Here is a 27157-nt window from a genome sequence, read left to right on the forward strand (position 1 = left end):
CAGTTCACTCACCTTCAGTTTTGTTGAACACTAATCCTTGAAATGTTGAAAACCTAAATGTTCACTCCTGTTCGAGGCGACAAGTGTTGGCTCAAACACAGTACTTAAGTTCCGTTCCGGGAGCACGTTCGTAAGTCCAATTTGTTCATAAGTCCGACAAAGTTAGCCTCGGTACCCAACTAACACAATCAGCTATATAGTACTGTACTGTAATAGGTTTAGAATACTTCTCACACAAATAATACATTAAAAAACACACAAAAAATAAAGAAAATATTTTTAATCTTACAGTACAGTACCTTGAAAAGCCCAGTAGTACAGCACAACAGCTGGCATCCAGGGGCTGGCATCATCGAGTGAGCCGGCAAGAAGAGTTACTGACTGGAGGAGGGGGAGGAGGTGGGAGATGGTAGAGCCGAAGGATCGTCAGCGGTAGGAGACGGACGGCAAGCTGCAATTTCATGCATGCCTGACGTTGATGGCACAGGTTCTGTTTCCTTGCTGGATTCAAGTCTACCTACCCTCTTGAAAAACGATCCAGTGATGTCTGGGTAGTAGCTCTTTTTTTCTCATCAGAGATGACACGGTAGCACTGGATTACATTCTGAATGGCTGCTGCAACCTTTGTCTACCAGTCTACGTTCGGGTCCCGTGCCTCAGAAACTAACAATGCCTCCTCAAATAAAGAAAATCCCCTTGCCGTCTCCTCATCGTGAATCTCTTCAGTTTTTCAGTTTATTTCTTCCTCTCGTCTCTCTTCGTCCTTTCTCTGGAGGCAGATTCCATCAGATCTTCATTAGTAAGCTCGTGTTGCACAGCAAGGAGTTCAATGAGATTGTCCTCTCGCAGATCTAGCTTGAAATAAAGAAACTGTACTACTGTACTCTATACAGTACTGTAGAGTAAAGTGCACAAAAGCACAACCGCTTGTAGAGGATGCACTCACGTGACAGTGTACACCAGACACGTGAACTAACTTACGTGACTGGACATGTAAACGCCGTTCTCATCTGGGAAAGTTTGACACTTGAAGGTTCGTACGTAGGGCACTTACTGAAAATCAGTTAACAAGCACTGCTTAAGTGGCCCTGCCAAGTGGGGCCGGCTGGGAGGAAGATTTCTTCACCACTCACTGCTGAGCCCTGGGCACCTGGCAAGCCTGGGCCTACAGGTGCCCCGTGGCATAGTCTGCTTTTCTGACGTGCAAGGATAAACCAGCAGGTTATAAGCGGTATTTTAAAGAAACATCCAATCCCCAAATACTTGAATTGTAAAAGAGCAGAGAAATTCTGGTCTTGACACATCTTCTAAGGATCTTTCCCTCCCCTGGTTTATAGTGTTTCCCTCTGACCCACCAGTTCCCAGGGTCTCTGGTACCAACTTCTCTCCCTGTCCCCTGTCCCTTCTGGCTGCATGTACTCCCCGTGGAGAAATGCCTTGTATAGATCCTGAAGCCCTTGCCAGGTACTTACTATCTTCCTCTTTAACTAGACTGTGAACTCTCTGCTAACATGAATGCTTGCCCGTACCCCTCTCTATTTTTCCCTGTACTTTGTGGACAGCCCTGCACAAATTCGGTACCCAAGAAGTGTGTGAAGTTGTGTTCGTTGATTTATCTTCATTTCATGTTGGACAATTTACCCTAGTCCTCTTGACATTTTTCAATCCAAACAATTCCATAAAGTGATAATTTTATCCTTTCATTTTCTGCTGAACTTGTACATATATAGCCTTTAGTTTCTAGTTCCTCCCGAAAGATTAAAAACCTCTCTGCACCACACATTGCCTCAATTCTGCAGACTTGTTTGAATTATGGCTGACATCAGAAATGGGCTTGGAGAAAATAAACTTGCATCTCTTTGTCCGGAAATGATTTATAGGAGGTTTGTATTATAACTTCAACACACAGCTTAATTATATTTGTGCCCTTAGAAATATCTTTATGCTGTTTTTCTTAAATTATTTTCATAAGAGAAGACCATGATCTTTATGGGACAGATGCAGAAATTGTAAGTCAGAGCTAAAGGAATGGAAATGAGTGCTCTGTGTGTGTCTGTGTGTGTGTGTGTGATTTTTTTTTTCTTGTTTCCTTCCTCCTTACCCTACCTTCACCACAAAAATGCCAGAAATCAGTGGTTCTCAATGGGATGGAAGTGAGGGTAGTGGTATGTCAAAGTCACCTGGAGAGAGTCTTCCTTGGGTTTAGGGCTCACCCAGGATAAGCTCATGGCTAGATCCTTAACTTAATCACATCTTTGTGGACAAAAAATGTCACCTTCCATATCAGGAAACAAAGGATGTTGTGGCCATCATCCAGCAGCCACTGCAGCCGCCCCAGACTGTGCACCCTGAGGGGATTCAGGGTGGAGAAAACACGGGATACCAGCCTTAGATAGTTAAGGTGCACATCAGAGGAATGATTTCAAGGAGCCCAGACTCTTGCATCTTCCCATACAAAAGAAAAGTGCTAAATTCATTAACTTGAGACAGCCCGTTGTTTTTCTTTAACTAACGGTAGTCTTTTGACGTTCCAACTACCTGGGTTTTGTTTTGTTTTTGTTTTTGTTTTCTTTTGGCAAAACTTCTCTATATCCTGGCTCCTCCTTTACAGTCGCTCAGACCTATCTGAGAGGCTGTCTCTCTCCTGGGCTTATGCCCTCAGCAAGTCTGCCGAATAAAACATAATTCTCCTATGCATTTTCTTTTCAATCGACATCTGCAAAGACCCTTTTTCCAAACAAGGTCACAATTACCCTTTCCAGGGGTTAGGACATGGACATATCTTCTGGAGGGGCCTCCGTTGTGAGGGAAGATCAGAAATTCCGTTCTGAGACATCTGTTAGAAATCCTAGTGACGATGTGAAGTAGGCAGTTGGATACACAGGGTTTGGAATTTATTGGAGAGTCCAGGCCAGAGATATAAATTTAGGGATCACCATTTTACAGAAGGAACTTAACATCCTGAGGCCGGAGATTACCGAGGGAACTAGAGTTTACAGAAAAGAGATGTCAAAGTGTTAAGGAACCATTGACCGAAACCACCCACCTGGGCCAGGCACAATGATAACCGCTGGCCTGAGCTGTCTCACATGACGAGGTCCCGATAAAGAACATGGTGCTGCCGCTGAAAACTAACCGGGAGAATTCGGGAGGGGCCACAAGGAGGGAGGAGACCCCAGCCCATAGTATGTCTTGTAAAACTAACCGGGAGAATTCGGGAGGGGCCACAAGGAGGGAGGAGACCCCAGCCCATAGTATGTCTTGTAAAACTAACCGGGAGAATTCGGGAGGGGCCACAAGGAGGGAGGAGACCCCAGCCCATAGTATGTCTTGTAAAACTAACCCAGAAGCATTCGGGAGGCGCCACAAGGAGGGAGGAGACCCCAGCCCATAGTATGTCTTGTAAAACTAACCCAGAAGCATTCGGGAGGGGCCACAAGGAGGGAGGAGACCCCAGCCCATAGTATGTCTTGTAAAACTAACCCAGAAGCATTCGGGAGGCGCCACAAGGAGGGAGGAGACCCCAGCCCATAGTATGTCTTGTAAAACTAACCCAGAAGCATTCGGGTGGGGAAAAAGGAGGAGGGGGGAGACAATATGTCCTGCTAACCTCCCAGAAACCGTCGCGCTGGAATCCATCTGGGCTGAGAGCTGCGTGAGCCACCAGGAAGGATCCTGAGTCAGACTACGGGGTTAAGCAAGATGACTGGCCAGAGACAACCGGGAAACTAACCCCATCACCATAAAACCCGAGACTGTGAGCCACATGGCAGAGCAGTTCTCCTGGGTTCCCTCACCCTGCTGCTCTCCGCCCGGGCGCCCCTTCCCAATAAAGTCTCTTGCTTTGTCAGCACATGTGTCTCCTTGGACAGTTCATTTCCAAGCATTAGACAAGAGCCCACTCTTGGGCCCTGAAAGGGGTCCCCCTTCCTGCAACAAAAGGACTGAATTGGGAGCCCAGGGAATGAGGAAGAACCAGCAAAGGAGGCTGAGAAGGAGCAGGAAGTGAAGTCACTTCAGTGTTTCACTGGGTCCAAGCTGCTCAGGCGTCCAATAAGTCTCGACATGAGAATTGACCATTGGATGCTCAACGAGCTCGTGATTACTGGTGAACTTGACAAGAGCAGTTTCAGTGAAATGATGAGGCTAAAAGATTGACTGGCTTCCAAAGGAAGATGAGAAAAATTGGAGACAGTGAATTTATACAATTTTCTCAAGCTTTGCTGCAAAAAGATAGAGAAATGTGAGTGACAGCTGGAAGGAGAGGAGAGGCCAACCGGGAGCTTTTATAAAATAAGGGGGAAAAGAGCATGTTGTATGCTGATGGGGGAAGGACCCAACAAGATGGAGAAGGAGAGGAGGAGAAACATCAAGACAAGGGATGCACAAGGGGAGGGCTAGCTTTTGCTGGGAGCACTGAACAGTCCTTCAACAGCAGAGCTGCAGGTAGATAGCAAGTGTGCTGGCTTCTGGTTTGGTTTTTTTTGGCTTGAGGGATCCTCAGTTCCCCGACCAGGGATTGAACCCCGGCCACAGCAGTGAAAGCCCGGAATCCTAGGCCACCAAGGAACTCCTTAAGTGCACTTTAAAACTCGCTTACTCAGCCCTAAAAAAGAACTAAATAATGCCATTTGCAGCAGCATGGATGGAGACTTTAGAGATCATCATACTGAGTGAAGTAAGTCAGACAGAGAAAGACAAGTATCATATGATATCACTCATATGTGGAACCTAATTTTAAAAAATGTTACAAATGAACTTATTTTCAAAACAGAAACAGACTTACAGATATCGAAAACAAGCTTCTGGTTACCAAGGGGGAGGGATAAATCAGGAACTTGGGATTAACATATATACACTACTGAATATAAGATAGATAACCAACAAGGACCTAGGACCTACTGTATAGCACAGGGAACTCTACTCAATATTCTGTGATAACCTATATGAGAAAAGAATCTGAAAAAGAATGAATATATGTATATGTATAACTGAATCACTTTGTATACACCTGAAACTAACACAACATTGTAAATCAACTATACTCCAATAAAAACAAAAAACAAAAAACAACTCGCTACCAAATAACGTGGCCTATAGTCATATCTATTTTTCTCAAAAGGAAATGGCATTTTTCAATCTGGAATTGATTACATTTTCTCATTCATATAATGAAATTTTCTTAGTGTGCACAACACTTGAACAATTTAATCCAAGGTTTTCCTAGGTCCTAATTTTTCTTAGCTGCTCAAATATATGGCTATTATCTAAAAAATCATTTCCTTTAACATCTTACACATTGGGAAAAACTATTCCTTAGATGATTTTGAAAACTTCTATGTTTCAACATTTGTCTTCAAGATTACTTTCAATATTTGGGTAAACCAAGTACATTGCTTGAAGGGGGGAAAATAAATATTTTATTTAATAAGAAATGAATAAATATCAAACGCTGAAGAAGAAATTGTCACTCCTGTGATAATGTTCACATTCCATTAATGTTTTGTTTCAATGGTTGTAAACTATTTTTATTTTAATAACACAATTACTAAAGATGCCTACCTAGAGAATTTCCAAATAATCCAAATTACCATTTTTTTTTTTTTTTTTGCCGTGCTGCACAGCTTGTGGGATCTCAGTTCCCCGACCAGGGATTGAATGTAGGCCACGGCAGTGAAAGCGCCAAGTCCTAACCACTAGATCACCAGGGAATGCCCCCAAATTGCTATTTTAAAAAACTAGTAACATTAAAGATAAAACAAAACAAAACAAAAAGCTAGTAACATTTACCTCTTTACCTAAAGGACAATTTATTGTTTTAATTCCCAATGGAATCTTAAATGGAAAATTTAAACCCAGCATTCCCTCTAATTTTAAAAAGGCAGATAACAACTGGAAGTACTCAGGGATTTCCTCATCTCTTCTAACAGTCATAAACTTATAAACATCCATTGTGTAAATGTCTGATGGTAGAGAGGGCAGGGATTTTCACACACTTGTAAAATGAGGATATTTTAAGGTAACATTAAAAATACAGGTGTAGATAACTTCATTTCATTCCGATTTCTCATTGGTCAGGAAAGCCAAGGCTTCTCGCAAGGCCTGTGAGGATAAATGTCTTAATCTTTAAATAATTTGGGCATAAGATCTAAATAGACATTTCCCCAAAGAAAACATACAGATGGCCAACGTGCACATGAAAAGATGCTCGTCACCACTAATTATTAGAGAAATGCAAATCAAAACTACAATCACCTCACACCACTCAGAACAGCCATCGTCAAAAAGTCTACAAATAATAAATGCTGGAGAGGGTGTGGAGAAAAGAGAACCCTCCTGCACTGTTGGTGGGAATGTAAATTGGTGCAGCCACTATGGAAAACAGTATGGAGTTTCCTTAAAAAACTAAAAATAGAGTTGCCATATGATCCAGCAATCCCACTCCTGGGTATATATCCAGAGAAAACCATAATTCAGAAAGATACTTGTATCCCATTGTTCATAGCAGCACTATTTACAATAGCCAAGACATGAAAGCAACCTAAATGTCCGTCAACGGATGAATGGATAAAGAAGATATGGTATATATATATACAATGGACTATTACTCAGCCATAAAAAAAGAAGGAAATAATGCCATTTGCAGCACATGGATGGAGATGTGCTAGAGATTATCATACTAAGTCAGACAGAGAAAAACAAATATATGAGATCACATGTGGAATCTAAAATATGATACAAATGAACTTATCTACAAAACAGAAAGAGTCAGACATAGAAAACAACCTTATGGTTACTAAAGGGGGAGAGGGGATAAATTAGGAGTATGAGATTAACAGATAGACACTACTATATATAAAATAGACAGACAACAAGGACCTACTGTAGAGCAAAAGGAACTATACTCAAAATCTTGTAATAACTTATAATGGAAAAGAATCTGAAAAAGACTATATATACATATATGCATGTATAACTGAATCACTTTGCTGTACACCTGAAACTAACACAATATTGTAAATCAACTACAGTTCAATAAAAAAAAAAAATTCAGGTAGAGGTGGACTGAATTGACATATTTACTTTTTTTTTCCTCCTCCCAGCAGTCTCCACTTTTCACCACGCGAGGGCAGTAACGAGATACCTATTTGACCATTCCCGTTCTGTCAGGGGTTTTCCTCAGAAAGATGCAGATTCTCTTTCCTGTACCTATCAAAGGCCAGATACTTCGTTTCAAACTATGATAAACACAAGCGTATCTCCTGAAAACCCTTAGAGATCCAGTCGACAAGTTCAGGGTCAGGTTCCAGCCACGGGATGAGAAGTTTAAGGGGAATGAGGTTAAGAGCTAATAAGGGAAGGCCCAGGGCCCTCCTGTTAAGTAAAAGAATCTGGGAGTGTGGGTAAGGAGGAATCATGGAAAAAGAATAAAGAACCCAGAGGTGGAAGCCCAAAGACAGTCCTTTCTCCTTTCTGCCTTGGAGAAAACAGGCAGCAGCTTACAGTAATTCTGAGTTCTGCTTCTCTCCTTGACTACGGCAGTTTCACCACGTTATATAAAGGCATCATTAAGAAATCAAAACATGTTTACGAGGTGAGACATTCTGAAAGTAACTCTTTAAGATCAAGAAACAATTAAAAAATGAGAGAAAGCAAACCCAAGGACATTCTTAGCCAGCCATCTGTAGATACTAGATGGAAAAGAGATCTTATGGAAAGAATTTCTAGTTCTTACAGCCACTATGGAAAACACTATAAAGGTACCTCAAAAAATTAAAAATAGTACTACCATATGATCGAGCAATCCCAGTTCTAGGTATTTATGCGAATGAACTGAAATCAGGATCTCAAAGAGATACATACACCCCCATGTTCACTGCAGCATTATTACAATAGCCAAGATATGGAAACAACCTAAGTGTCCATCAATGGATGAATGGGTAAAGATGACAGGGTATATACATACAATGGAATGTTATTCAGCCTTAATGGAGAAGAAAATCCTGCCATTTGCGACAACATGGATAAACCTTGAGAGCATAATGCTAAGTGAAACAAGCTAATCACAGAAGGACAAATACTACATGATACTACTTGTATGTGGAATCTAAAGGAGTCAACCTAAAAAAAAAAAAAAAAAGTCAACCTCATAGAAGCACAGAGGAGAATGATGGTTACCAGGGCATGGGAGGAAGACATGGAGAGGTGCGTACAAAGTTTCAGTTATGCAAGATAAAACAGTTCTGGAGATCTGCAATACAGCATAGTGCCTGTAGCTAAAAATGCTTCATCCTGTACTTAACATTTGCTAAGAGGGTAGATCTTATGCTGTGTTCTTACCACACACATACACACACACACACACACAAATGAGATAAACAGTGTGGGAGGAAACTGAGAGGCAATGGATGTTTATGTCCTTGATGGTGGTGATGGTTTCACGCACTCATCCCCAAACTCATCCCATTGGGGAAAAAAAAAAAAATTCTAGTTCTTTACTAAATTTAAAATTAGGGAATTCCCTGGCAGTCCAGTGGTTAGGGCCCCCGTGCTTCCATTGCAGGGGGCACGGGTTCCATCCCTGGTCGGGGAACTAATATCCCGCATGCTGCGTGGCCCGCCAAAAAAATAAAAATAGAAAAATAAAAAATAATGTTATACCAGACCGTGGTTTAGACATTTCATAGAATCATTTATTTCCTACACTTTTTTAAAATGACCAAACTGTTTCTAATATTTCGGACTGGATTCCCACTAAATTAAAGGTCTCTTTTGGAAAGCACATGTTACTTCCAGGGCTGAACATTTGAATTTTTATTCCTTCAGCAGTTTAGTGGAAGGATCAGTCATACAGCATAAAATAAGTGGAAACTATGCCATTAAGCATGAGTTATGTTCTGGCTGGATTTCTTCCTGGGCGATCTTACCCTAGTGACTGAGCCCTTGGGGACTAGCTTCCTGCTCTGTGTGACAAAGATGACCTCTGCGATCTGCTAGAAGCAAGGGGCTCAGGCAGCGGCCCAGCGCTGTGGTCGCCACGTGAAGCTGCGCGCAGCGCCCTAGGCCGCTCCCCGGAGGCGGCGCTTCCTCGAGCCCCGCGGCCCGGGTTGAGCTGCGTCCGTGCCAAGCCCCGCCCGCCGCGCGGAGGCGGGGTCGCCCGCAGAGTTAAGTGCGGCCGAGGCCGGGCCACAGGGTGTCCCCCCCGCCCGATGCCATGGACAAGGATCGCGCCTCCGCCCGCCTGCGCGTCTTGCTGCGACACCTCGGCGGCCGCTCGGCCGGGGCCGTCGTATCCTTTGGGTGCGCGGGGCTCGAGCTGGAAGGGTGGTGGCTATCAGGGCGCATCACACAGCCGCCGCGCCGGCTCTTCCTTGCTCCGTGCCGCCTGTCCCCGTGATGGTCACGTCTCTTCCGGGCCCTGGGGGCGAGGACAGGTGCGTCCCCAGGAGCCGGTGGTCCCCAAGGCCCCAGAGGGGACCGGCCCGCCCGGTAGGCCCGGGACTGCTGGCCCCAGCGACTGGAGTGGCGTCGCTGCAGCCTTCCGGGCCCTCAGGGCCTCTGTTCCCCGGTTTTGGGGGGGGATGGGAAGTCGTTACCGAGTGGGCCTGCACTTGGCCGCGCCTGATGGCCGCGGCTGCCCAGAGACCGAGACCGTAAACGGGGGCGCAGAGCTACCTGGAGGAGCCGCGGAGCCCTCTCAGGGCGGAGCCGCCCCCCAGCTCTTCCTTCTCCAGGGGAGCCCCGTGGAGCTTACACTGTCTCCTGGAGAAGGGCTGGGTGCCCCGTGTCCGCTCCTGGTCAGGCCTCGAGAAGTTAATCCCCGGGAGCATGTGTGCGCTACGGGCGTTGGATCCAGAGAGATGTCACTGTGCGACACAGAAGTCAAGTTGACCTATAGAATTGTTTTTGTCTGCTCAGATTAAGTGTTCTCGTTCAGCGCGAACTTTTGGAAGCTCCGCAGAAAACTGGGCCTGGGATTTTTTTCCCTTGTGACCTGTTCTGCTATATTTAGGATCCTGAAATCTTTCCTAAAACGATCTTACTGGCTGTTTCTTTTACTTTCACTATTGCTCTCTCTGCTGAATTCCAAGCCTTGATGAATCAGAACCGTTGTCAATTTAAAATCTCATCCACAAACTGATGAAGGGAACCCAGGTGACGCTGTAATCTCATTTTACAGTTGAGAAAACAGTCGAGGCTAGGAGAGATGAAAACTCCTGACCAAGGTCATTAAGGGAAGCAGTGGTTGTCAAACTGCAGTCCCCGGACCAGCAGTATCAGCGTCACCTGGGTAATTGTTAAAAACGCAGATACTCGGGCTCATCTCAGACCTGTGGTATCAAAATACCTGGGCATGGGGCCCAGCGATCTGTTTGCACTTGTTTCTGATACATTTTAATTGTGAGAACCACCAATATACTGGGACTAGATATAACTGGAACTAGATTCAGGTTTCCGGGCCCAGACTGTCAAAACTTTTATTTTTATTTATTTTGTTAATAAATTTACTTATTTTATTTATTTATTTCTGGCTGCGTTGGGTCTTCGTTGCTGCGCGTGGGCTTTCTCTAGTTGCTGCCAGCGGGGGCTACTCTTCGTTGCGGTTCGGGACTGACATTGGGACTGTCCTGGCTTTTTGCTGAGAACAGTTGACAAAGAGGTTAACTCTCTCCCTTGGGGAAAACACAGTAGCTGGTAACTCTGACTCCTGGCGCCTGCCTCTCTCCTTGACGTTTTTTTTTGGCCTCACCACGTGGCTTGTGGGATCTTAGTTTCCCCGACCAGTAATTGAACCTGGGCCCTACGCAGTGAGAGCGACGAGTCCTAACCATTGAACCTCCAGGGAATTCCCATCTCCTTGACTATTATATTGTCCCCAGTTATATAAAGACATCATTCAAAAAGGATAACATGTTTAAGAGAAGTGACATTCTGAAAGTAACTCTTTAAGCTAAAGAAACAATGAAAAAAATGAGAAGAAAAAAACCAAGATGCTAAGTCAGTCATCTGTGATTACTGGATAGAAAACAAAAAGGAATTTCTAAGTTCTTTAAGATATTTAAAAAGATACTCTACTATGTGGATCATATTTTTCTTGGAGTCATTGTTTATTTTATAGACTTTTTTTTTTTCTTTGAGAAACCATAGGTAATTCAGAGGCCTGTGAAAGGCTGTATCGCTGAAAATCTTAAATCTAAGGCAACTAGTGTTTTTTTTTTTTTTTTAACTTTTTTTTTTTTTTTGTCTGTGGTGTGCAGCATGCGGGATCTTAGTCCCCCAACCAGGGATCGAATCTGTGCCCTCTGCATTGGGAGCGTGGAGTCTTGACCACTGGACCTCCAGGGAAGTCCCTCCTTTGTCAATTTTTAATTGGGTTATTTATCTTTTTATTATTGAGTTGTAATAGTTCTTTATTATATTCTAGATACACGTCCCCTATCAGATATATGATTGCAAACATTTTCTCCTGTTCTTTGGGTTGTCTTTTTTTTTTTAACATCTTTATTGGAGTATAATTGCTCTACAATAGTGTGTTAGTTTCTACTGTATCGCAAAGTGAGTCAGCTATACATATACATATATCCCCATATCTCCTCCCTCTTGCGTCTCTCTCCCACCCTCCCTAACCCACCCCTCTAGGTGGTCACAAAGCACCGAGCTGATCTCCCTGTGCTATGCGGCTGCTTCCCACTATCTATTTTACATTTGGTAGTGTATATATGTCAATGCAACTCTCTCACTTCGTCCCATCTTGCACTTCCCCCTCCCCATGTCCTCAAGTCCATTCTCTACATCTGCATCTTTATTCCTGTCCTGCCCCTATGTTCATCAGAACCATTTTCTTTTTAGATTCCATATATGTGTTAGCATATATTTGTTTATCTCTTTCTGACTTATTTCACTCTGTATGACAGACTCTAGGGCCATCCACCTCACTACAAATAACTCAGTTTCCTTTCTTTCTTTTATAATTTATTTATTTATTTATTTATTTTTGGCTGTGTTGGGTCTTCGTTGCTGTTCATGGGCTTTCTCTAGTTGCGGCAAGTGGGGACTACTCTTTCATTATGGTGTGCAGGCTTCTCATTGCGGTGGTTTCTCTTGTTGCAGAGCACGGGCTCTAGACGCACGGGCTTCAGTAGTTGTGTCACGGGGGCTCAGCAGTTGTGGCTCACGGGCTCTAGAGTGCAGGCTCAGTAGTTGTGGCGCACGGGCTTAGTTGCTCCGCGGCATGTGGGATCTTCCCGGATCAGGGATCGAACCCGAGTCCCCTGCATTGGCAGGCGGTTTCTTAACCACTGCGCCACCAGGCAAGTCCCAACAGTCCTAGTCTTGAGCCAGGGTTGGCAAACATTTTCTTTAAAGGTAGACTTTTTTTTTTCTAATGACCAGCCAATATTGCTAATATTTTGGACTAGACTCCTACTAAGTTAAATTCCTCTTTTGAATAGCACATGTTTCTCCTTATTTCTAGAATAGAGCCTTTCCATTTTTATTCGTTCAGTAGTTTGGTAGGAGAAATAGCCAGGGGGAATGGAATAGATATAAACTCTGAATACCGTGTGGAAGCCTTGGCTCAGCTGTTTTCTGCTGGGTGACCTTGGACTAGTTACTGAGCTCTCCTAGCCTAGGGTTCCTGCTCTGTGCAACAGGAATAATAAAGCTCCTGGCTCCCAGCCACCTCCTCAGGCTATTGTGAAATGAAATGAGGTAAGCAGCAGTGCATCAGAGCTTACGTGTGTAATCAGTTTGCTTGGTGACCATTTAGGGCCCGTCTTCCCTTGTGAAAACCAATCCAGGGCAGACCGTTCCTAGAAAAGGTTGACACCTAAATTTTACTTTATTTGCCTTAACTCACATCCTAGATAGCTCACCACACTTCAGGGACTGTTCCTCCTGGCAGTTTCCACCCTCAACAATTCCAGTGAGTAAATCTAATTTTAATTTTTAACCATACAATGTATTTAAAGGTTTTTTTTTTTTTCTAGTGGTAACTAGGATATAAAATACATGTTGCCCGATGAGAATTCATTATACAAATCCTCCATTTCCAGGATTTGTTCTAACGATCATGGAAAATTTTGAAGACCCTGACTTTTTCTATATGTATTTTAAAGTTCAGAAAGGAGGAAAAATGTGAGAAAGTGCATAATCTTATTTTATAAAATTCAGGCATGGTACATCTCATTTAAATTAGTCTGTTGTTTGGTTAGTCTGATGTATTAGCTAGCATCTTTGGTTTGTCTTAAAATCACCTTTGAAGTGGAAAACATTGATCTCCATGGAATATTCTCATAGGGTCACAGTTCCAAACCAGAGTAATGGACAAGGTGATCTGAGTTTGTGTGTGTGTGCTGTACACTTATTTAGATTTTTGTTACTTTGATTTCTTCTGTGAATGCATGAACTAGACAATTAAAAACATAAAATATATCAGTTTCCCATCTGAAAAACCCATCATAAAATATATTAGTTTCCCAACTGAAATACATATTCATTACAGAATAAATTTTAAAATCAGAGAAATAGGAGGAATTTAAAAAACATCATCCATAATACCATTACATAAAGGCAATCACTATTAAAAATTTTTTTGTGTATTTCTTTATAGTCTTTTTTTAAAACAAGTAGTGTCTTGGTTTTACATCATTGTCATCATATTTTAATTTAATAGGCATTGTCCATGCTATTATATGCTCTTTATTTTTAATGCTTGAGTCGTATCCCATTGAATGGATATAATATGATTAGTTAATTATTCCTCCATTTCTTGGTGATAGTAATTAATGCTTTGGATCTAAAGCTTAAAAATTTTTTTCAGATTATTTCCTTAAAGTCTTAGAAATAAAAATGCTTAGTGGAAGAGTACATACATTTCTCAGGTTCTTGATACATATTGTTAGGTTGTGATTTGTAAATTGGACTTATTTGAGATTTTTTTCTCCTTTAGGTATACTCGGGATAATAATGTTCTAAGCCTAGAACAGAGAAAATTTTATGAAGAAAATGGATTTCTTGTCATTAAAAATTTGGTGTCTGATGCTGATATTCAATATTTTAGGTACAGTAACACTATTTGTTATATAACAGAAATATGTATTATATGTGTGTAATGGGAATATGAGTAAGATTAGCTTGTGTATGTACAGATATTTTTCAGGGATTGGGTTTGTTAGGAAGTGGTTTGTTAGAACCTGGGCTCGAGCCAGGGTGGCTGGCTTTAATCTTAGCCCCGTCGCTTAACACTGTATGTATGAGGCAATTCCTTAACCTTTCCATGCCTGTTTCCATATCTGCAAAATGGGGGAAGTAACAGTACTTATGTCCTAGAGTTGTTCTTAGGACTAAATAGGTAAAATAGAGAGAGAATACTTTAAACAGGGCCTGGCTTATTGTAGTGCTAGGGAAGTGTTTGCTCTTTTATTCAGATGAAACCAAATCACAAATATTTCCCCACTGGTCTGCTAAGCTAAGGAATATTTGAATTCTGGGAGCAAGTTTCAGCCTCATGGTTAGGAGGCAGGCACTTCTGAGTTGGCCATTTTCTCCTTCCTCCCATCAGAACTATTCAACCTGGGGCTAGAGGCCAACTTGGTGCAGAAAAACCACCCCCAAACCTTCGAGTCTTTCCACAGAACAAGGCCAGGGAGGTGCTTGGAGCCTGCGGTAATGACATCATTTACCAATTGAATTTTCTAGGGACGAGTTTGAAAGAATCTGCAGAACGAAGGTGAAACCACTGGGATTGATGGTGATGAGAGATGTGACCATTGCAAAATCAGAGTATGTGCCGAATGAGAAAGTGATTACCAAGGTCCAAGATTTCCAAGAAGATAAGGAACTCTTCAGATACTGCACCCTCCCTGAGGTTCAAGGCCTTCTTGTGTTCCTTTCTCTTTAAGCTAATTGCCCATCTGCATGCCTGCCTCTGATATATTATTATTATTATTATTATTTTTACTTTATCTAGCTAGCCCTTTTCTACTGGGGTCCTAGAGTGGTGGTTCTCAACCAGAGATGGACATTTGGCAATGTCTGGAGACATGTTTGCTTGTCAGGCAGGAGGAATGGTGTCCTGTTGGCTTCTAATGGGTAGAGGTCAGAGATGCTGCTACTTGGGCCCAGGGATGCTATAATGCACAGAATAGCCCCTTCCCACAAGCAAAGAATTATCCAGCCCAAAATGTCAGTAGTGCCAAGACTGAGAAATCCTGCTTTTGCTAATTATTTTTGGTGAAGAAGAGCAGGAATTCTGTGGTAAGAGAGAGCCTTTCTCACACTTCATACAGGCACTTCCACAGGGGTGATAGTGCTGAGGCTATTTATTGTAATATCCATTTATTTTTTCTTTTTGTTTTATGATCTGGTCAGTAGAGGTGTGAGTCTGTTTTTAAATGTAAACTAGGGCCTCCCTGGTGGCACAGTGGTTAAGAATCCGCCTGCCAATGTAGGGGACACGGGTTTGAGCCCTGGTCCAGGAAGATCCCACATGCCGCGGAGCAACTAAGCCCGTGTGCCACAACTACTGAGCCTGCGCTCTAGAGCCCACGAGCCACAACTGCTGAAGCCCGCGCGCCTAGAGCCTGTGCTCTGCAACAAGAGAAGCCACCGCAATGAGAAGCCCATGCATTGCAACTAAGAGTAGCCCCTGCTCACCGCAACTAGAGAAAGCCTGTGCCCAGCAACCAAGACCCAATGCAGCCAAAAAAAAAAAAAAGCAAACAAATAAATGTAAACTAGTTTTTTAAAAATTATTCTTTAAGAGTAGTTCATATTTATAAAAATATCCAAATAGTATAGAAGGACATGAAAAGTGAATTCTCCCACCCCCAGTGCCACTCACTGTTCAGTTTTTTTATGTATTCATCTAGAATTATTTCAGGTATAATCAAGCATATCTGTATAACCCCACCTTTTGTGTAACAGGGAATATACTGGTTGTCACTTTGTTTTTCCACTTGCAGTAGATCTGAGACATCTTTCCATATTAGTATCTATGGATCTACTTTATACTTTGTAAACTATTGCATAGTATTCCACTGCATAAATGTACTACAGTTTATGACCATTTATTTAGAATGGTTTCAAAGGACACTTTGCACAAAGTACTTATTAGAAACTATAACCTCAAGTGCTGTTAAAAAATCTGATTCATGAAGAAAGACTGTACAGCTGAGCCACCTGGGATGTCGGGCCCCTTGGGTTGGGGATGGGAGGAGAAGTGGCCCCTCTGAGCCATGCGTTCTTCCCGACCTCAAGTCCTGTTATAGAAATGGACGTTGTGTGGGTGGATCGAGGATAAAAAGCTGGAAATCACAGGCAACATGTGGTAGATTAAGCTCTATCGGGACTTTCAGATTTCCTACCCCTGTAACGTGTGAACCACATATCTGGTGGTTCATGCAATGATTTTTAGGAGGTAGGCATTCTTTTAATAGCTGGGTATTTATTTTAATATGTATTGGAAAAATGAACCAGCACCTCAAATCCATGATTTCAAGAATATTATTAATCAGGATAAAACTAAGTAAAAGAGCGGCTTCCCTGGTGGCGCAGTGGTTAAGAATCCGCCTGCCAATGCAGGGGACACGGGTTTGAGCCCTGGTCCGGGAAGATCCCACATGCCACGCAGCAACTAAGCCCGTGAGCCACAACTACTGAAGCCCGCATGCCTAGAGCCTGTGCTCCGCAACAAGAGAAGCCACCGTAATGAGAAGCCCGCGCACCGCAACAAAGAGTAGTCCTCGCTCGCCGCAACGAGAGAAAGCCTGCGCACAGCAACAAAGACCCAACGCGGCCAAAATATAAATAAATAAATTTTTTAAAAAAGAAAAAAAACTATGTAAAATAAGTGAGTTAATTTAATTTAGGGAGAATATTGGCTAAGTATATTGGGAAATTCTGCAAAGCAGGACAGAAACGGTGAGGATGGCTCTTGAATGACGAAGGTTTAGAAAATAGCAGCCTAAGTGAATACTAAAAAAAAAAAAAAAAAGACAAAAACAAACTTCTTATTAAAAAAACAAGCATGAGGCCTGACTCCTGAGATTTCTGTAACATTTCAAGTGTTTCGTACTCAAACTGCCAATATTCCTTATACACAAGAGATCAAATAGTGAGAAAGCCGTAGAATGTGCTTCATTTTTTGGAGTCAGACAGAAAGGGAGTTTGAATACCATCTTTTTCATTTAACTGGCCCTGCAAACTTAGGCATCTTATTCGTGTGGGGCATTCATTTCAAAGTATTATTAATGAATGGGGGCATTAACTTTCAGGGACTATTGTGAGGCTTAACCGAGCTGATGTGTCAATATATAGAAAGCCCCTGGCAGGTAGGAGGCATGCAATGTTGAGTCCTTTCTGCTTTTTACCCCTTTCTAGTGGGTCTGATGCAGGAGGTGGTCCTCCCTGTCACCTGCTCCCATTGCAGCTTATTCCTCATAGCGTGGGTCTCAACCACATCGCCCATGTCATTATGTGTTTAACATCTTTTTTCCCACCACCATATAAACTCCTTTGGGGCAGGGACCCGCTTATCTTGTTCACTGTTGTGTCCCTATTTGCTGTCACTCTGCCTGGTTCAGAGACCTTAGGAAGGAGTTGTTGAATTAACGGCCATGCTGATTGTGAAGTGGCCTCCAGGCCCCTGTTCTCCTGCCCTCGGGGTTACTCATGACAGCTGCAAACCTGTCCGGGCCTTTTGTGGTCCCTTCTTACGAAGAGTCTCCATGAAGGAAAAGGAAGCTGCCTTCTCACTGGGCAACTGCCAACAGCTTTGGTGGAAAGAAGGGCATTCCTGCCCTTTGCAGTTGGTGTCTCACAGAAACTCATGTCTCTCTTGTAGAAGAAGCACTCATGTTTCCAGCTGGCTCCAAAAAGCCTGTCTAGTTCAGAGTGTTGTAAATTTCCAATGATTTCCAGTTGCTGACTTTTCCATGGTTGGTTTGCAAGGTTGTGAAATATCGATTGATTGTTTTAAACAATTGCCATCTGAGTTCTTGTATAGATAGATGTACTTTGTGCCATCTGCCTATGTATCTGATTTCCCATGAACTTTTTTCCCCCTTTCCCTTAGATTCTGAAATATGTGGAGTGCTTCACTGGACCCAATATTATGGCCATGCATACAATGCTGATAAACAAACCTCCAGATTCTGGTAAAGAGCTCTGATTTGTAAAGGAAAAGCAACAACAACAACAAAAAAAGTGTTTAAGTACATAAGGTTGATGTCCTAACTAACAGCAATGTGTACAACTGCTAAACTTTGCGTATATGAATATATGTACTTTTATTTAAGTCTTAAGATAGCTTACATCATAAAAACATTGAAGTATAGGGTTATCGCTGGGTTTTTACACAACTGGCTTCTGAAAGATGCAGTTTAGTAAACACGACTGTCCCTACACCCCAGAGGCTCCTGTTATTCAACATCCCTAAGCCTTGTTACCACTCTCACCCATGCATGAGAGTGTGGACCTTGCCTTCCTGATCTGAAGACATTATTATTACTATCAAAGTTAAAACTATTCTTAAAAATCATATACCACAGTTATTCTTAAATATTCCTGTGCTTGCTAAAATGTAGCTTCTAAGGCCTCCCTCCTAGAGAGACTGATTCAGAAAACAGAACCCAGGAATCTGCATTTTTATTAACCATACCCAGAGATGCTAATGCAGATGGCTCTTGGGCCACACTGAGAAATTCATCTGTACCAGCGGTAGTAAATCGGCCATTAGAGATTCTTGATCCTTTTCTACTTTGTCGTCCTCCTGATGGCTGGGAGAGGTTTATGTGACAGGTCTGTAATTTAACATCAAGTCTTTCCCTCCTTGGGCGTCTTGCCTGGAGAGATCCGGTGGCCTGGGGGAACCACGTTCAGAGGGCAAAGCTTGGGAAAAATGTAAATGTGGGCCTAGTATCTCTGATTCTCCACATTGATTGTACACCAAATGCTTCTAGTTTGGTGGGGAAACCTCTGAGAGGCCTTTTATTTAGTTAGTTAGTTAATTAACGAATATATTTTTTTGTATCAGCCACTTTGAAGGCTATCAGAGGACCTCAGATTTGACCACTCTCTTTAATTAATCAAGCTTTTTTTGGGAATACTAAGCTCTGTGCCCAAATCAGAGTTAGGAAGGAATAAAGCACAGTCGAGATGATGACATATGTACAGCATGCTAGAAAATAGTGTAAAGTAGCCGTTGGCTACCAGAAGCCCAGAAAGAATTACAGGATCCAGAGTTACTGTGCTGATGGGAATTCTCTGGTGGTCCAGCACTTAGGATTCCATGCTTCCACTGCAAGGGGCATGGGTTCAATTCCTGGTTGGGGAACTAAGATCCCTCATGCCTCGTGGCACGGCCAAAAAAAAAAGACAGAGTCACTGTGCTGATTCAGTGTTCCAATTTGGTGCTTATCTGTTGAAGCTGGTTTTCTTTAGCATTGTTTCATCTGTTTGCTTTTGCAGGGATAGGTCATTGTTCTGGTTTTTCAGGCAGAGGAGAAGAATTCTGAGACTTGAGTTTATTTATTTTAACAGCAGGTTCTGTTTTAGGCAAGAAGACATCCCGTCACCCCTTGCACCAGGATCTGCACTATTTCCCCTTCAGGCCCAGCAATAGCATTGTTTGTGCCTGGACAGCCATGGAGCACATCGACCGGAACAACGGCTGTCTGGTCGTGCTCCCAGGGACACACAAAGGCCCCCTGAAAACACACGATTATCCCCAGTGGGAGGTAAGTCTGCCTGGCGGCTGAGTCTTGATAAGAATCTTTTGTTGTTTTGATTTCACATCAGTATATATAAGGAGCTTTGCCAATAAGATGACATTTCCTTTCTTAGCAAAACATTGTTCTAGGATTTAGAATAAGGATCAGGGAAAATTCAAGGATGTCAGAGAAAATGATTGTCTTTGTTCTTTCAACAAGTGCTTGAAAGCCAACCAAAGTGGGGAACTTTGGTGATGCTATAACAGATCTGAGATTATGAAGCCTAACTGCAGAGGTAAGACACAAACACGGCAACACCAGATGTGTGTGCCAAGTGCCACATGAGTCTTACACCCTGCTTGGTGGGTCTCGCAGTAAAGAAGTGGGATCATCTCCTTCCAGCTGAACAGACCGGCAGAGAGAGGCTCTGGGGAGGACTGAGTAGTATCCTGTTACGAGGCTGTTCACGGTTTATCGATTCAGCTGATGATACTGGAGGACTTGTTTAATGCTTTGGGGTCTTTGAGTGATGAGATCAAATTGGTTCTTCAAGAGCGATAACCTTGTGGTCTGGCACAGAATGTACTGCAGGCAGAGAAACCAGAGAGGAGACTCTTAGCGTTTTAGGTATAAGGCAATAACGTCTCAAAAATCCTATAATGATGATCAAGGTGGGAAGAGCACCTGTTGTTAAGGCAGACAGAATGGACACGGTTCTGTGGGATGTAAAGAATATGGCTCTCAGGACTTCTGTGCCAACTAGTGAGAATTCTTCTTTCTTTTAAAAATTAATTAATTTTATTTTTGGCTGCATTGGGTCTTCGTTGCTGCGCACGGGCTTTCTCTAGTTGCGGCGAGCGGAGGCTACTCTTTGTTGCGGTGTGTGGGCTTCTCACTGCAGTGTCTTCTTGTTGCGGAGCACGGGCTCTAGGTACGTGGGCTTCAGTAGTTGTGGCATGCAGGCTCAGTAGTTGTGGCTCGCGGGCTCTAGAGCGCAGGCTCAGTAGTTGTGGCTCACGGGCTTAGGTGCTCTGTGGCACGTGGGATCTTCCCAGGCCAGGGATCGAACCCGTGTCCCCTGCATCGGCAGGCGGATTCTTAACCACTGAGCCACCAGGGAAGCCCCTAGTTAGAATTCTTGCACTGAGGATTAGTGCTAAGTGAAAATATTTGAGTCTAGATTCTGATATAAAATCTGAAATTTGTCGATTAAGTTGAGGTTTAGGAAAGGTTGGTGCAAGCAACAGAAGTGGGTTTTCACTGACTTCAGCCGAAGGGAATGTTTTGGAGGGCTGCAGGGGCATGCAGAATTGGTGGGAAGGCTGGCCAGCTCTGGGGGTTGGGGGATGGGGAATGAAAGAGGGAGTCCTTGCTCGGTGGGAACAGTTGGGTGGGGTACCTGGCATGGGCAGTGAACCCTGACTATGTCCGGTCTCTTCGATCCTCTGCTCAGATTCAAAGTGGCCACAGTGGGAGGTCAGATTAGCTTATCTTGGTTACATATCAACCCTGTGCACGAGAGAAGCTCACTGGGTCGAAGTCCCAATACAGTGCAGTACGAAAGTAGTCATTCCCCAAAAGGAATTTGTATTTGGGATAGTCTTAGGAAAGGAAATGGGATGCTACCCTCCAAAGACCCATAAAGGTTTGCAAACTTTGTCACTTCTCATTTTAGCTTCTTCCATAAAGACATAACCATTACCTAATACAGTAACTAACTTTGAAAATAGTTATAAACAGACATAATGTTTTATTTATTTTATTATTTTTTAAAATTATTCTTTATTTTATTTATTTATTTTTTGCTGCATTGGGTCTTCGTTACTGCACGCGGGCTTTCTCTAGTTGCGGCGAGCGGGGGCTACTCTTCATTGCGGTGCGCGGGCTTCTCATTGCGGTGGCTTCTCTTGTTGCGGAGCACGGGCTCTAGGTACGCGGGCTTCAGTAGTTGTGGTTCGCGGGCTTCAGGAGTTGTGGCTCGCGGGCTCTAGAGAACAGGCTCAGTAGTTGTGGCACACGGGCTTAGTTGCTCTGCAGCATGTGGGATCTTCCCGGACCAGGGCGCAAACCCGTGTCCCCTGCATTGGCAGGCGGATTCTTAACCACTGCGCCACCAGGGAAGTCCCCATAATGTTATAATTTACTATTCTTTCTTTACGCTGCACGTGACATGCGTGGTTTTTCAGCCCAGAAAAACTGAGTATTTTCTCTCCCCTAGTTTGGGAGAATAGTTAGCTTCTCAGAGATGCTCCTGATTAACAGAAGAATGATTTATGCCAAGTTCCAGGTGGGAAAGAATGATTATGGGTTAACCTGGAAAGGTGGTCTCCTGCATTACCACAAAATGCAAAGCTGATCTAGATCTTCATTTATAATTCAGTAATGAAGGGTAGGTGGAAATTCCAAATTTTTCATCTGGTCTAAAAAGTCCATGATTTTAACATCAACATGTGGCTTTCTAAAACCAGTCATCTGAGAAGCTTTGGTATATGTTTTTTTTTTTTTTTAATCTAATTTATCTGTTTCTCTTGGAAGAACTTAGAGAAGCTTTGTTTTTTCCTGATGAGTCATTGATAAGGGTTTTAATTAGTGGCTTCCTCACATCTGGACTTGGCTTCTCTCGTGTTTTAGGGAGGGGTTAACATCATGTTCCACGGCATCCAGGACTATGACAAAAATAATGACCGGGTGCACCTCCTGATGGAGAAAGGAGACACTGTTTTCTTTCATCCTTTGCTCATCCACGGATCTGGTCGCAACAAAAGTCAAGGATTCCGGAAGGTATGCATTCACATCACGGCTCTTTCTGAAGACGAACGGCTTAGGAACAAAAGTGCCACGATATAGTCAAAGTTAAAGGATTTGTGACTTTTAACTAAACTGCCCTTTAGTCTGGTTTATTTAGCAGGAAATATATTTGCCTCCCTCATGCTTTCTTGCTCACAGCAGTAAGGAGCCAGGTGACCTCAGGATCCCAGCCTACTGAACATTCATGGAATTGCTTCAGAGCGAGAGCTTACTTCCTTGGAAGCTGCTAGCCTATGGTTTCAGAGGCAAAAACAAAGGCAGACATACCAAATAAGAACATCTGGAATGTGTACAGCTCATATAAGAGGAACGTTTGTAATATTATTGCTCCTGGGGAAAATATTATTGATCGGAACGGAAGGTCTGAATTGGCCACCCGGAAATCAGATATGGCCATGTTTTTCACCCCTTAGCCTCAGTGTTTTCAATTTCATGATTTTAGTGCTTACATTAAAAATTGACATAATTTCTCATAAATTCCCAGATTTCTTGCCTCTCTAAGATTCCGCAGATCTGACGCTACTATGGGCTCACATTTCCCTACGATGACGTGGCTGTTTATACTAAATATTCGGGGCTTCTTTGGGGCTGAGTGAAGTTTTCCAGTCTGTCACAACAATCCCTTTTGTCTCCCTAAGGCTGAGGGTTAGTTGTCAGATTTCATCTTCCATTCATTCGAATATCCACCAGGCTCAACAGGACCGGCATGAGCATGAGGCAAGAAGGCACGCCCCTCAGGGGTACCCCAAAACCTCAGCAGTCCAACTACATAATATTTTAATGTAGTAGTTTAAAAAATCAAAATGAATGCCAAAAAATCCATGGTGAGCGCAATGCCAAAATTTTAAAGACGAGGTCAGACCCTCCACTACCATGACCCTCAGAACTGTGCAAAGGGGTACAGGCACTACGCTGGAAATAATGTGTTTTAATATACTGACTTGGTAATTTTTCCATATTTTTTAACTGCTTTAATGTTTGGGGAAATATTAACCATTAAAAAGTACATAAAAGGGTACAGATAGGACTGTACATTTTTTCCTTTTTGCCTCAGGCTCCAATATGGCTTGGTATGGCACTAGGGCTTCCATGGGGAATAAAGTTTGTGACTCAACTGCCTAGAAATTTGATATTTGGGGCAAAGTAGGAAGCTCTTCTGATGGGTGCAGTCACCCTAAGATAACTAACCTGTGACAAGGAAGGTGAGTTTTAACTACCGCCTTGCAAGTTAGATCTGTTTATAACTCCTTTGAGAATGGGGAGAACCAAGGAACTTCCATCTTACCTTCAAAAGGAAACAAGATGGGTATTGTATGTGAATGCGATCAAGCTTTAAACATCCTTTTGATTCAAGAGGGGTGTCTGCCTATTATTTTCTTTACAAGGTCTTTTCAGTTTTTTCACCCCATAATCTGTGGCCATTGAAATACCAACTCATTACAAACTTAACTGAGTAACTTCTGTAACTGAGGTGATGAGAAACCCTGCAATACATTCCTTTGTAGGACTTGGCAGTATCCACTCATTAGAAAAATCAAATGCTAAAAAGTTAAAGACTTCTTACTTACATAATTCTGTTCCCTGCCCCGTATATACCTTTGGAAAATAAATAACACAGCTAGTGAAAAACGTCTTGTAATTTCTCCATTAGCCTTTAGCTGGGTGGAAAAAAAAGCAGCTGAGCCATCAAGAGACTGATTTAGGACACATGGGAACAGCATTCAATCTAGAAATCAAATGCTCAGTGACAGAACTGACTTTCTAAAAGAAGCCTCCTTGCTTGGTTGCTGGTGTTAACGGGGTGTTTTTTGTTTGTTTGTTTTTGGGTTTTTTTTGTAACATGAATCGATTCACTTTGCACAGGCAATTTCCTGCCATTTTGCAGATGCCAACTGCCACTACATCGATGTGAAGGGTACCAGTCAAGAAAACATTGGAGAGGAAGTTTTAGAGATAGCCAGTAAAATCCATGGAGTGAAAGACGTCAGCCTGAAGGTATGTTAGTATGAAATGACAAGGTAAAGATCTTGGTTTTTTCTTTTCTTCAGATGCTTAATAATTCTCATACCTGATTTAATTTGAAAGTATAAAATGCTTGGGTTTAGAGCTCGTTTCGGAAACATTGCTGAGACCTAAGAATGACAGTGGAGTTTGTTTGTACTGCTCGCTTCCCCAGTGTGGGAGACCTGAATTCTGTAAGTCTCTGGGCTGTCCTGTGGTGCGCAGGCCATCGTGTTGCAGAACGGACAGGTAGGAGAGGAGGTAGATAACAAATTCAGAGGAGAGGAAATGCAGGACAAGGCTACCTTCTGAACGCACACGTTTTAAAGGTTTGGGCTGTCAATCACAGGCCTCCTTTGTTTGGAAAGAAGAGAGTATATGCATTTGGAATTCCAGTAAGACTCCCAGAAAGCAATTCTCAAGCAAGTGTTTGTTTGGGTCAGTTTGCATCTGGAGTTTAATGAGAGCCTGCATGTAGCAGAGATGAGAGATCACTGATGCTTGTCATAGTGGGCGTAAGACAGTATTTCATATGCTTTCCTAATTAATACACCTCATCTGTAGATTTGTTTTTAACTGGTGAACATTCCATGCTGCTGCTGATCGATTACAAGTTATCAGTCAAGGCAAATAAATAAACGTATTTGCATCGTAGATTATGTACATTTTAGCATCTGAACCGAGAAGCTGACCCTACTTGTTAAATGTGCATTAGATAACTAAGTGCATCTATTCTGGGGGCGACATGACCCCCAAATAGGCTGAGTGTAATGATAACTCAGGGCCTTCTGGTACTCTGAAGAGCCTTGCTCACCAAAGGCAGGGTACCATCTTCTGAAACAACTTCCCAGCGCACAAATCTTCCTCCACCCTTAACCCCTTTTCTCTTTAGAATCTATGAATGTATCCCATATCTGAAAATGCTCTGGTCTCACATTTGCACATCCTGGAAGTCTTGTCCTTCTCCCTTTGTCCAGTACTTAAATGTCCTACAAAGGCAACATATTTTGCCAACTGGAACTTCCATCCAACACCCTGAATTTCAAGGCAGGAAAAAAATGTATATATTATGTTTGAGGTCTGTCACAGTTGTACTAAATGAATCAGTTCCTGTATTTATTTTTCGTTACTCTCTCAGCTATAGTTTATTGGCTTTACTTAAAAGAACAATACTAACTTCTGCTATAGAGTTCTTTGTCAGGTACAAAAGCACGTTCATATCCCTTTTCTTCTTTTCTTCACCAAAACCCAGTGGAGCAGTCATTATAGCTCCAAGCTTTTAATGAGAAAATGAAGAGTTCAAGAGATTGGCCTCAATTACATAAGTGATGGAGATTTCAGAGTCAGGTCCAGTTCCAAAATCGTTCTTCCCAGGATACCTTGCTGTTTGCTCAAAAATAAACAAGAAAGTCTGAATTGTTTTATTAGGAACAAAGAAGAAAAAAACCAAACCAGTAGCCCAGGACATCATTTTCATGATAATGATCTAATCAGGGGTAGATGACTCAGAATGGGGCAGGCAAACATCACCAAGGAAAGCAGGAGCTTGGGTACTAAACTGTTTGTATTGTGACCAGACTTAAGAGCCAGTTCCAACACCTGTAATCAACACGAGTGCCAAATAAAACAAGACTGACAGTGTGGGGACTCACTGTCTTGGCTTACAAAACATGATTTTAGATGTTGGCAGGTACATTAATTGGAGTCTCAGAATGTGGTTTATTTACTAACTGTTATGACTACTGTGGATGGTTTTTTTTTTCTTTTTTTTTTGTATTTAACCACTTGTAGATGCTAGTAATCTACTTTGTCTTATGGTGAATAGGTAAATCAAAGTGTCCCATAAACTCATTGTGTTTGGTATTATTTCCAGGACGTTTGGAGATTTCGAGCACGCGTCGTGAAAGGAGAAAGAATCAACCTTTGAAACAGCCCTTTGCTCAAACTCTTTTCAAGAAAACCAGGATAGAACAAGGTTTTGGAGGAAAACCTTTTCTCAATGAGATGATCTAATCTTTTCTATCCACTTGTTAACAAAATCAAAGTGCACAGATCCGGTACTTAATTGCATACGGGTAATTCTGCAGCACGGTGGGGTGGCTTTAAAGAATATAAGATCAGTAAAAGTGAAATATTACTGTTTTAAGGAAAACTTGGGGTTGCAACTAATAAAGGTGATGCATAATTGAAGTCTGTTCGATCAGTTTCTTTCACTCAATTAGCTCTTTACCCAAGCAGGGATTAATGTTCCCACCACCTCCCAATTTTGTGTTGTGAGAGATTTCTTTTCAAATCTGGAACAATGAATATTAGAGGCACAGTTAGTGGAGGGCCTAAGAAGGGCATCAGGGAGTAAAAATATGGGTGGAAACTCATGTTCTGACACAGGATTTCCTTCCATGGCCTCTCCAGCCCAACCACCCTCCTTAAAGACTGGATCTTTCCAAGTCTTTTTCTCTAAAGCAAGAAGACCAGGGTAACTTTCTCTGCCAATTCATATTGGGCAGGGCAGCTGAAAACCTTCAGCATTTACGAATGAAATCTAACCTCTTTCAGGGTCCTGGGAAATGGTTAGATACTGTTGATTTGGATTTCAAGTGGCGTGGACTGGGGGAATTTAATAGAGCACTGCATTT

General features: G+C 42.6%; 1 protein-coding gene across 2 annotated transcripts; it reads left to right on the top strand.

The window, feature by feature from the left end:
- Positions 1–9130: 9130 nt before the first annotated feature.
- Positions 9131–26711, top strand: PHYH (phytanoyl-CoA 2-hydroxylase). 2 transcript variants are annotated; one of them, XM_007189907.3, is made up of 9 exons: positions 9131–9289; positions 12867–12925; positions 13952–14062; positions 14701–14869; positions 18077–18158; positions 19558–19739; positions 22344–22493; positions 24384–24515; positions 26395–26711. In XM_007189907.3, exons 1-9 carry the CDS (start codon positions 9215–9217, stop codon positions 26446–26448), a joined length of 1014 nt encoding a protein of 337 aa, XP_007189969.1. In that variant the 5' UTR covers positions 9131–9214; the 3' UTR covers positions 26449–26711. The 2 variants fall into 2 exon arrangements, with proteins under 2 accessions (XP_007189969.1, XP_057399488.1); XM_057543505.1 differs by lacking the exons at positions 18077–18158; positions 19558–19739.
- The last annotated feature ends 446 nt before the right edge of the window (positions 26712–27157 follow it).

Source organism: Balaenoptera acutorostrata, chromosome 3 (assembly GCF_949987535.1).
Source record: "Balaenoptera acutorostrata chromosome 3, mBalAcu1.1, whole genome shotgun sequence".
NCBI lineage: Eukaryota > Metazoa > Chordata > Mammalia > Artiodactyla > Balaenopteridae > Balaenoptera > Balaenoptera acutorostrata.

Excerpts from the sequence above, each read along its gene's own strand:
- PHYH (XM_007189907.3), top strand. The coding sequence starts at position 9,215 with ATGGACAAGGATCGCGCCTCCGCCCGCCTGCGCGTCTTGCTGCGACAC. Across the intron at positions 9,290-12,866 it reads GCCGCTCGGCCGGGGCCGTC|ATAGCTCACCACACTTCAGG; the intron begins GTATCCTTTGGG and ends CTCACATCCTAG. Across the intron at positions 18,159-19,557 it reads AAACAAACCTCCAGATTCTG|GCAAGAAGACATCCCGTCAC; the intron begins GTAAAGAGCTCT and ends GTTCTGTTTTAG.